Source organism: Beta vulgaris, chromosome 3 (assembly GCF_026745355.1).
Source record: "Beta vulgaris subsp. vulgaris cultivar EL10 chromosome 3, EL10.2, whole genome shotgun sequence".
Taxonomy (NCBI): domain Eukaryota; kingdom Viridiplantae; phylum Streptophyta; class Magnoliopsida; order Caryophyllales; family Amaranthaceae; genus Beta; species Beta vulgaris.
Genome location: NC_079204.1, coordinates 42885800 through 42897154, shown reverse-complemented (window position 1 = coordinate 42897154; position 11355 = coordinate 42885800). Strand labels below are relative to the sequence as shown.

Sequence of the window (11355 nt, the reverse complement as noted above, 5' to 3'; positions counted from 1 at the left end):
GGGTGTAGAAAAGTATTGAGTGTAGATGGGTGCTTCCTGAAAACCTTCTTAGGAGGCATGCTACTATCTGCAGTAGGTCGTGATGCTAATGACCAAATGTATCCTCTAGCCTGGGAAGTTTGTGAAGGGGAAAATAATGATAGTTGACAATGGTTCATGACTGAGCTAAGGAAAGTGATTGGAAGCATTGATGGTGAAGGCATTACAATAATTTCTGATGAACATTAGGTAAGCTCTTTGCCATTAATCTGTAGTTATACATACATTTAACATATCTTAACCATGTTGTGCATACTGGAACAATGAATTTGTTGGCAAGGAATACTCAATGCAGTACATAATATCCTACCTAAAGCATAACACAGGCACTGTGCACGCCATATCTTTGCACTATGGCACAAGAATTACAAAGGTGATGAGTTCAAGTTCATGTTTTGGAAAGCTGTTTGGGCATACAATGAGGTAGATTACCAGGATGCACTAAATGAGATGGGGAAAGTCAATCCAAGTGCAGTTGAAGCTTTCAAAGGGTATGATACCAGGTGCTTTTGTAGAGCATTTACAAATACACTGACCAAGTGTGATGTTGTTGTGAGCAATATGGCAGAAACTTTCAATGGTTATATACTTGGTGCAAGGACAAAAAAAACCTAATATTCATGCTTGAAGACATTAGGATAGCACTAATGCAAAGACTCATTGCTAAGAGAGAAGAGTTGGAGAAGTACAAAGGGAGTATTTGCCCTAGAATTCAAGCAAAACTGGAAAAAGAGAAGGATTGGGCAGCTTCATGTAATGTGATGCCTTCTAGCAAAATGGTATTTCAGGTGTCCCACAAGTTAGACACTCTAACAGTTGATCTAACAAGGAGAGTGTGTACATGTAGAAAATGGGAATTAACTGGAATCCCATGCTGCCATGCTGTGGCTCTTTTTTTTTTGCACCAAGAAGCTGAGAGTTATGTGCATGAATCGTACAAGAAGGAAACACACTTGCTGTCATATTTAGTTGCCATTCCCCCATGTGTTGGGGAAAGGCACTGGCCAAGAGTTGAATTTCTAATTGATCCACCTCCTATTGAGGTTGGTCCAGGTAGACCAAGGAAGAACAGAAGAAAGGATCCACATGAAGATCCAAAGAAACCTGGAAAGTTAACCAAGCATGGGACTCAGATGACTTGTAGCTTGTGTCAATCAACACAACATAACAAAAGAAGGTTCCCTCGAAAAAGGTAAAGAAGTCCAACCACAACCAAAAAAGGGAAGAGGCAGGCCATAGAAAGTTGGGAATGGATCAATGGATGACACTCAGGCTATGAGCTTTGACCACCACAATCTCTCAGCACAACCCACACTCACTGGCAAAGGAGGAAGAGTTATGTACAGAGGAAGAGGCAGTAGGGGTGCTAGCACTAGTAGGGGTGCATCCATAAGCAGAGGTGCTAGCAACAACATAGGAGGTGGCAGGGGAGCTAGCACAAGCAAAGGTGGGAGGGGTGCATCTACCAGAGGTAGTAGAGGTGGGAGAGGTGCATCAACCACCACAAGCAGAGGTGGGAGAGGTGCATCAACCACCACAAGCAGAGGTGGGAGAGGTGCATCAACCACCACAAGCAGAGGTGGGAGGGGTGCATCAACCTCCAACATCATGGATAGTAAGGTACTAACTCTTTTATGAAAATAAGTAGCTTATAATAGCAGCAGTAAGGTCATCATTGTCTTCTACCAATGCTTCATCTGGAATTTCTACAACGGTTTCCCCATCATTTGGTTCTCCTTCCTTGTCATCTCCAATATTCAATATCCATTCAAAAAAATTCTCTTAATGTCCTCCAAGTCCGAAGCAGAGGATCCTCTTATGAGGCATGATCATTCTTACTCCAACCAATGATATTATTGAGATGGTTAATAACCATGTACTTTCGCAATTGCCATGTGAAGAAAAAACATAATTGAGTTCGAATGCAATTTCAAATGCAGAAGGTAACTTCGAAATCCATGAGATATGCTCAACTGCATTTGTAGATACTATTAGATGCTTTGATAGTATAAGATTGAAGGTAGATGTACTGATTATGCTTCTAAGAAATATTGACCAAACTTGTTATTTGTGTAATTGTACGAGGTTGGTTGTTAAGAAAACTAACCCGAGATATCGTTGAAGTTGTGCTCGTATTTGGGAGTAATGTGGGTTAAAAAAAATTGTTCCACGAATGAAACTCACGCCATCGAATTCAGCAACAAGGTTTTCAATTAAATTGGAAATAAGACAGTTACACTTGGTTGTGTGCTTTCCAATGATGATAAATAAAACTCAAGGACAATCTCTCTTTTGTGTAGGATTTCTATCTGCCTCGACCAATTTTTAACCATGGACAATTTTATGTGGCAATATCAAGAGTTACAATAAAGTAAAAAGGGATTGAAAATATTAGTTTGTGATAAAGATACAACAATCTCAAATACCACAACTAATGTAGTGTATATACAAGGAAGCTAAGTGTTTCAGAACGTGTAATCATTTTCCATAATGTGATGCACGTCTTGAGTTTTTACTCTTTTCTAACATACTTTCTCTGTTTTTAAATACGTGACATGGAGAAAAAGTGGGGGCCACAATTAAAACATAAAAGCAAGTAAATTAAATAACTTAATCACCTTACTAAACTAATAATGCTCCACCCAGTACTGCAATCTCAAACACTGTTGCCTTATCTTCTACCTTTACCATCTCCTGAGGTGAGAGAGGAAAAAATGGTGGTTGGTTGAGGTGAGAGAATGAGAGGAATTTGGAGAAAATGGAGGTGGGCTGGTGGGTTCAGGTCAGACAAATAAAGTTGGAGGATTCATTCTGATGTAGGTTAGGTTTGTAGTTAGGTAATTAAAGAGTTTGGTTTGTGAAAATAATAATGGCAATATTGTAATAAAAATAATAATTTTTTTTCATTTTTCGCTTTGTGTCACTTATTATAATATTTTCCTAAAAGAAATACGTGTCACATATTTAAAAAAACAGAGACTAATATTAGACTTATATTGATATTTCGATTATATACATTAACATATGTGAAACTTTTCTAATGTTTATAATTCGATGTATTTATTATATATTCAAAAATAAGGAAATATAAAACTTTTCGTGCATTATGCAAGAGCCCTAAAACTAAAGGTGATCATGGATCGGGGCGGACCGGGCCGGGCCAGCCCAATTTCGGGCCGAATTTTTGTGCCCAAAGCCCGTTATTTCGGGTCTAAATTTGCGGGTTTTTGTGGACCAAAACGGGCCGTGCCAAAAAATAGACTAAAAAGTAGTTATTGGCTAGTCCAAAGCCCATCCAAAACCTAAAAATTCGGGCCGGGCTGAAAAAATCTGCCCAAAACCCAACCCAAAAACGAGCCGGGCCAAAATGATCACCTCTCCCTAAAACTAATAAAATAAGTAAGGAGAGAGAGAGAGAATAGAAACTCTCGAAGTATATAGAGACGGAGGGAGTATGACTAACGAGTAGAAACTAGAAAGCCGACAAGGAAGAGAGAAATCAATCGTCCTCAAATAAAGGAAATACTTAGTGTTGGAATTGAAGAGAAGAGAGGAAGATGAAGCAAGTGCCAGCTGAATACTTGGCGGAGATGGAGGAGCATGGGTCGACAATGGCGATGGATGTTGACGACGTTGACCCTCTCGAGGTTTTCGGCGAAGGATTAATGACTCCTGACAACAACAAGCTCGCTGATGCTGATTTCTTCAACTCTTTCCCCGATGATTTTGACGACGACGATATCAATTAATCCTTTTTTCCTTTCTCTCTCCTAGGGTTTTGTCAAATCAACTCTCTAATGTCTTTCTTTCAACTTCTAATTACCAATTACTAGTTTCATTTTGCCTCTCTCCTTTGTTCATTCAATATGATAGTAGTTGCTTGGACAATTTATGGATAATTAAATGATATATATATATACTATGAACTTTTTCTGCTATGTTGTTGAATTTAGTTCAAGTTTATGTACTATCTGTGAGTTTATGGCAAACATTACAGCACTAGAGATTATGAACTTGTTGGAAATGAAGGGTTTGTGATTTGTCCTCGATGAGCAGCTTTCGAGCTGTAATGAAAGGGTAATGGTGTGCCCTAGGTGGGGGATTAGGTAACCTTATGTGAGGCATTAGGGTGATGGCCATTGCAGACTTTGTATATTGCTGATTAATCTTAGAATATTTGAGTATTGGACCTAGAAAGATATGTTACTTCTCTTGGAATTTTTAGAATCATGAATTAGGTTTTGTTACGATTGCTTATGTAGTGGTATGTATTGATGACCGTGTTGGTGCGTGTTTCATGATGGTTTTACTGTTAGGGGTGGCCGGCTAAGTAGTGCAGTTAGAAGATTTTTTAGAGTGAAAGACACTGATTATATAGCAACATAATATGTTGTGAAGTTAGTGAGGAATTTGGAGATGGTCTATATGACATATAGGGAGCCTCTGCAACTATATATTGGCTATTTAGAAATGGTTTTCTATGAACTCATCTGTTTTATTCTCATATACTGTTAGCAAACTATAACTTGAAAGGAAAGGCTGAAATTTATAGATATTTGACAATTATGGGTGTGACAGGTTAGTTTTCCTTATCTTAAATAGTTGTGTCGTAGTGCAGAAATTGTTTTGACAGACCTTAATGGTGTGTTTACATTGATAGAAATTGGATACAAGGTCCTAGAACAAACTGCTGAGGTATTCAGCTCTCTCTTATTTTAATAAATCCGAAGTTTGTTTGAAAATCTCGCTAGGCGGAAAACAAGAGACTTCGAAATAGTTAGTAGTACTGCAGATGAAGGCAAGCACACAAGAACAATAGCCAACCACAGTGATGTAGCTGATGTTAGAGCATACATACTGCTCACAAAGGCTATTAAGGTTGCATAAAAAGACAGTTGAAGAATATGGAGGCTCAAAGACAGTAGAAATCTTGGCTCATCATCTCGCTGAGCAAGCATCATTGCCCAAAGAGAACTGAACAGCACAAATGTGTAGCCACACATAGCAGTTGCATTTGACAGCATGAACACCTTGAAAACTGTCTCCCTTGTCAAAACAGCATGACCACTTGTATCAATCCCACCTGGGATCAGGAACCCTGCTGCAAAAGTAACAGCTGCTAAAAGTGTAGCTATGATTCCAAGTGTGCTGAACCTTTTCTGCATTCTTTCATTGGCATTCTCTGGGCAAAGTACAGTTTGTTGGATCACTTGAGGTTGAGTTTCAGTCTGAGAGAGTGCCTCTTTATCACTTGAATGCATTACTATCTGATAGGCTATTTCTGCCTGCAATAGAATAGCAAAAAGGTCACCTCATTGCTGTCACATTGTTATTGGTCATTAGGCAAAACTGATCAATGCTGTACCCAATTTCAGGCTACCTGAAATTGGATGACCCACTTTTGACTTCGACCAAAATTGACTTGACTCGACTACAAATTCATGTGACTAACATTGATTCATTTTTAGTAAATAAGCTAATTGACCATATAGCTACTCGCAACGACCCATTTGTCACCTCCTAGTAAAATGCTTAGTAAATATTAGTAGATGACATGAAACGTAGATAGAACTACTTACCATGTTTTCAGAGAGATCTTGCTGTAGTTTAATTAAATCCCAGGGTGTGGAACCTTCTTTATTCCACATATTAATCCCTGTCTTATCAGTATCTAGTATCACCTTAGCCTTTATATGGTCAGAGTTAGTAGCTGCTAGATGTAATGGAGTATTTCCTTCTAGATCTGGTTTATTGATGAGCCTTTTTAGTGCTGGAATTGCAAGCATTTCTATGCCTTCTTCATAACTTGCCAATTTCAGAAGGTGTAGTGCAGTCTTACAATTAGTATCACAAATTGCAACGGACTGTGGACAATGAAAAAGGATTGCACGAACAGCTTTTAACTGTCCGAGACTGGCTGCTACAAGTAAGGGAGTAAGGCCATTCTCGTCGCGTAGGTGTGCACAAGATTTTTCGTTCTGTAATATTGCCTCCACATGTGCCTCTTTATTTCCTACTGCTGCGTAGAATAAAGCTGTTTGCTTGTGCTTTTCTGCTTTCTTGGTTAGTTCTGGGTGTTTCTGTAACAAGAGTTTTGCAGCACCCTCTGTAACAGCACAGTTGATATACTTAAGTGGATGGAGAAAATAAACGCTGTTGATGAATCATAGGAGACACTGCTCATGTAAACAAATGTGGAATACTAGTATAATGAGGGTGCTTGCGTGACAAATCGAATGTCATATTTCAGGTTTCACTGTTTGATTGCTTTTCTGTTTTCTCATGCTTGAATGCTTTATATTCTCTTAGGTAGTGCTAGTATTGCTAGTTCATATAAGACCAGAGCATTTTATAATTTGTGCAGTCTAGTCTGATGCTTTTATCATTTTGCATATTTTGTTTTTTGTATTGCTGATAATGAAATGAATAAATAAAGCGAAGGTGAGAGTATTTTTAGTTCTAACTTCTAATATTCATAGATTTGTCTGGTATTACTTGGCAGGGTTGTTTTACGGGGACAGTTGTTTGTTTTTTTTTTTTTTGGTTGGGGGGGTGGGGTGGGGGGTGGGGTGGGGTGGGGTGTGGAGGGCGAAGGACAAAGTAGAAAAAATCAACTTATGTTGAACTAATTATGAGGTTGAGTGTGGTTGTTTCTAGTATACTTTGTTCTGATAGAATGGTTTGGAAAGAAGGGGATACATATTGTTTGGGTTCTAATTATTTGTGGGGTAAAAGAGCTGTCTTACAGCAGGAGTTGGTATAAACTAGTACACGTAGCAGTTGAAGAACGAGAATGAAAGTCATACCTGTGCAACTGAGTACCACTGCGTGTAGTGGAGTCAACCCAGACGGCCCATTTAAGCTGTAGGGAACGTCAAAGGTTAATATCATCTCTAGAACTTGCTCGTGACCATAGGCTGCAGCAAGGAAGAGGATTCCCTCTGAAGCATTGTTAACATAATTTGCCAATCTCGGTTCCACCTCGAGAAGGTACTTTGCTACCTCCTCGTATCCATTCTTGAGAGCCAGATGTAATGGTGTGTTTCCACTTGAGTCCTGAGCTATCCATGGCTCAACGCTGGTGCCTTCTTCAACCACAATGAGGGATAGCAAGGTGGATCTCACCTTCTTTTCTTTGACATCCTGCAAGTGCACCTTGTAGGAATTAACTAGCACTTGCACTATATCAATGTGCCCTAACTGAGCTGCAATATGAAGTGGGTTTTCACCTCGAGAGCTACTCCGGCAGATCAGCAGCACTAGTGCTGGAATTTTCTGCAGAGCCTTCACTATGAAGCCATGTCTGTCCCGACTCGCAGCCAGGTGAAGAATGTTCTCTCCGTCTGGTGTTTCACTGAGGAAGTAGCTCTCATCAGGAGTTGCATCTCCGTTCTGTTCTTCTGTAGCATTTACTCGAATGTCTTTAAGGTAATCTTCATTGCCTTCTGTCGCAGCTGTTTGGAGATAGACATCCATGGGTGTTCTCATCTCTGTAAATTAGTTTGTTTTATTTTAGTTTTGTTCTTAACCTTACACTTTACTCTGTTTTTAAGCAGAGCATGGACTTTGTCCACGTTCTGCTCACTAAGTGTAGTGTCAATTATTTGCAGTGGTATGTACTTAGAAAAAATAGGAGAATAATATGTTGTATAAGTAAAGAAAAATTTATTAGATAATGGGACGTACATGCAAAGTTATCATTCAGCATTGTGCATGATAGTCAATGAAGTTGAATTAGATGGTTGTTACTCGACAAAAGGTTGATCACTGCACGTCCAAAATATTCCCAGCTTATTTTGGGATTTTATGATTCTCAACAGACAAACAAACGCAGAATGTCTTTCATTTTCATCGAATATGAAATTAGCTAGCAATCACGATCGATAATGAAATTATGTATAATGCATGACACCAAATTTTGAGGAAATTTCAAGCCAAAATACACCCGCATGCCAAACTATGGGATCCAAAATTTTAGATTTGACCAATTAAATGTTATGTTGGGCACCTATTTTTTTCAAAAGAAATTATAATTCCTCTGTTTTTTATTAGATGTTACACTTTTCAAATCACGGACTCCTAGGTGATTTTTGGAGAGGAGAGAGATAGAGAGAATGAAAAACAAAAGGGCCCCATGTGAACATGTGATAGGAGATAGATAGAGAGAAGTTATTACCCAAAATAAAAGTGTAACATTTAATTTAAAATTTCCTAAAATAGAAAGTGTAACATCTAAAAAAAAACGGAGCAAGTATTACTTATTCAGATGTAAACACTTGCCCTAGTTAGAATGGGCTTTAGTTGAAAGTTTGAAACTAGGATGTCGAAAGAGTGAGAGATTGGATCTCATTTTTTTTTTATTAGTGGAAACGCCATAACGAGCAAACTAATCCATAATATGAAAATAAATAAAAGGCACTTATTGTAAAATGCGGTAATTAAAAAAAAAATACAAAGGCAAGAAATTTTTTTGAAATTAGGAACTTAAAGCTTGAAATATTTTTCAGACCCAAGTTTCTTGAGAAAGAAGTGGATAGAGGCTAACCTCCTTGAAACGTTTAGCAGTTTTACAAGGAATAAATTATTGTGATTCAAATTCTAATATGCTCTAAATCTCCAAAGCGAGAAGAGCATAATGCTTTTTTTTTTTTTGAAGGGAAAGAGATGTGCATTAATATCAAGGGAGATAACGTCCATCAGTACATAAGGAGAAACTTCCCTAGTACAATGGTTCTCCCAACACTGCTCAACACCAAAAGGCACAACTCTAGCAAGGTTATGGGCAACATCATTCCCATCCCTCTTGACATGACTAAAACTAATAGAATTAAAACTCTTACGAAAAAAATAACATCACCTAAAGTAGAATCTAAATTCGAAAAAATTAAAGCACCTTTTGAAAGTCTAGAAATAACAACAAGAGCATCAGACTCAACTATAACATCAGAGACCATGTAATTTTGCAAGACGAACTACGGACTACGAACAATATGGCTTTACACTCAGCAACATTCGGAGGCCAGCATGCACGTTGCCTTCGAACACCCGCAAAGAGGACCTCACCTAGCGAATTGCGTGCAACTGCTGCAATACTCGCCCATCCATCCACGCCAAGGTGGGCGTATGTATTAATTTTGACAGAGCCTAAAGAGGGGGTGCCATCGACTTGCGCTAACTTGCTTAATGCGACCTGGTTGACCATAAATTTGGGTTGTATACTCTTTATACTCTTCTACTCGACGGCTAACTCGCTGACTCATAACCGATAATGGCTAGCTACTGTTTTCAAACACAAAGCGATTACGTTCCGCCCAGATGTTCCAAGCCAAATAGCACCATCTCTAGACTACCTTTTGATCGAGCTCTTACCATCTTTCCACCATTGCACAACCATCGTCCTTACCGTCGCTACTTACCATTGCTCCATAACCATTATCCATCCATAGACTACTTATTCTCGGACAAGAAAAGAGTGCATGGTGCAGCGATTCAGCCACACTAGGACACCAGGGGCATCAACCTTTATCGAGTAAGTGGCGGGTACAAAGCACTTCCCTTTTAGGCGGTGATTTCGTACAGTGCCTCCATAGAAAATGTTGCACTTTAGGTGATACTTCCAATCCCCACAAAATGACCCAAGCACGATGAAAGTCATCTAAATTTCCCCCTTTGCCTAGCATATACGTCGTCTTCACCGAGTAGAGGTCATCCTTCGAAAAAGCCCAAGTCAAGACATCCTTTACCTGTCTCGAACTCAATGGAATTGACAAGATACATTTTCCATCTCTTTCCACGAAATTCCTCTCTATACATTCAATCTTCCATTCTTTCGTTTCATCATCAATTAAATCATTCACTACATTCAAACCCTCTACTCTTCCACTTTCTATAAATCTCCCTTTCTCGTCCCCAACCCAAGGCTCACTCCAAAAATCAATGTCACGCCCATCTCCCACCCTCCATATAAGCCCCCCCCTTCACTAAGCTCTTCGCACTTCAAATACTTCTCTACTAAAAGCTATTAGAATAACCAAGCCTAGCACTCATCACATCGCCATCGGGGTAGTACTTGGCACTCAACATATGACTCAATAAGGAATTTTTGAAATGCAACAAGCGCCACACTTGTCGGCCTAGGAGTGCGTCATTAAAAACTGAGAGGTCTTTAAAACCCATCCCTCCCTTACACTTTGGCTTGCACATTTTCTCCCAACTAAGCCAATGCATCTTCCTTTCCATACCCTTTCCCCTCCCCCCCCCAAAATCGAGCCATCGTAGAATGAATTTCTTGAATAATTGTTACAGGAAGCTTATAAACACCCATAAGATATGTAAGCAAATCTTGAATAACAACTTTTATCAACACTTCCTTCCCTGCACGAGACAACATTTTTTTCCCACCTTCTCAGCTTCTTCCACATTCTATCTAACCAATTCCGGAACACTATCTTTTTTTTAATCTCCCACTAATAGTTGGGATGCCAGGATACTTATGGTGCTTATCAACCTGCCTCATCTGGAGAACATCACTCAAACTTTCTCTTTGCAAACAGCTAACTCCTTTACTAAAAGACACCTCCGACTTATCATAGTTAATTTTCTACCCGGATGTCGCTTCATATTTGTTAAGGATATCAACTACTTTCAAGAATTCTACACGGGTGGCCCTAGTAAACAACAAATTGTCGTCTGCAAACAGAAGATGAGATACTTCTGGTCCAGTTCGGCTAGCTTTTGCACCATGAAGTTCCCTTGCATTCACTTTCTGATCTGTTATATGAGAGAAGGCATAACCAAAATAAAGAGAAAAGGAGATATAGGATCTCCTTGCCTCAGACCCCTTAAGGGGGTAATAGACCCACTTACTCTTCCATTGATGATAGAAGAGTAGGAAACAGAGGAGACACAACTCATCACCAAATTCACCCAACGTCCATCAAAGCCCATAGTCAATAAAAGCTTCCTGAGAAATCCCCACTCTACTCGATCATAAGCCTTCCTCATATCCAGCTTCATGGCTATCAGACCTTTCTTGCTATTATTTATTTTCTTCATAGAGTGAAAGATCTCCAAAGCCATCAGGGAGTTATTAGTAATCATTCTTCCAGGTACAAATGCACTTTGATTCTCCGTTACAATATCAGGGAGGAATTGTTTTAATCTAAGCACAAGAGCTTTAGAGGCAATCTTATACAACACATTACATAAATTGATGGGTCTAAACTCGGATACAAGAGTAGAGGATTTAACTTTGGGAATAAGAGCAATAATAGTAGAGTTAATAGTACCTGGACAGGAATAATTATGCAACATATT

General features: G+C 39.1%; 3 protein-coding genes across 3 annotated transcripts; 2 read left to right on the top strand and 1 right to left on the bottom strand.

Moving 5' to 3' along the window:
- The first annotated feature begins 1296 nt into the window (after positions 1 to 1296).
- Positions 1297 to 1677, top strand: LOC125495682 (rRNA 2'-O-methyltransferase fibrillarin-like). Its single transcript, XM_048640470.1, has one exon. The coding sequence runs from the start codon at positions 1297 to 1299 to the stop codon at positions 1675 to 1677; it is 381 nt and encodes a 126-aa protein (XP_048496427.1).
- Positions 1678 to 3458: 1781 nt separating this feature from the next.
- LOC104906845 (small acidic protein 1) lies at positions 3459 to 3977 on the top strand. The gene has a single exon (XM_010695673.4). The coding sequence runs from the start codon at positions 3597 to 3599 to the stop codon at positions 3786 to 3788; it is 192 nt and encodes a 63-aa protein (XP_010693975.1). The 5' UTR covers positions 3459 to 3596; the 3' UTR covers positions 3789 to 3977.
- Positions 3978 to 4675: 698 nt separating this feature from the next.
- LOC104906846 (uncharacterized) lies at positions 4676 to 7635 on the bottom strand. The gene is made up of 3 exons (XM_010695674.4): positions 6846 to 7635; positions 5619 to 6145; positions 4676 to 5324 (listed from the first exon to the last, which is right to left on the bottom strand). Exons 1-3 carry the CDS (start codon positions 7525 to 7527, stop codon positions 4755 to 4757), a joined length of 1779 nt encoding a protein of 592 aa, XP_010693976.2. The 5' UTR covers positions 7528 to 7635; the 3' UTR covers positions 4676 to 4754.
- Between the last annotated feature and the right edge of the window lie 3720 nt (positions 7636 to 11355).

Coding starts and splice junctions, on each gene's coding strand:
- LOC104906845 (XM_010695673.4), top strand. CDS start 3,597: ATGAAGCAAGTGCCAGCTGAATACTTGGCGGAGATGGAGGAGCATGGG.
- LOC104906846 (XM_010695674.4), bottom strand. CDS start 7,527: ATGAGAACACCCATGGATGTCTATCTCCAAACAGCTGCGACAGAAGGC. Junction 6,146..6,845: donor AGTGGTACTCAGTTGCACAG/GTATGACTTTCA, acceptor GTGCTGTTACAG/AGGGTGCTGCAAAACTCTTG. Junction 5,325..5,618: donor AAGATCTCTCTGAAAACATG/GTAAGTAGTTCT, acceptor ATTCTATTGCAG/GCAGAAATAGCCTATCAGAT.
- LOC125495682 (XM_048640470.1), top strand. CDS start 1,297: ATGGATGACACTCAGGCTATGAGCTTTGACCACCACAATCTCTCAGCA.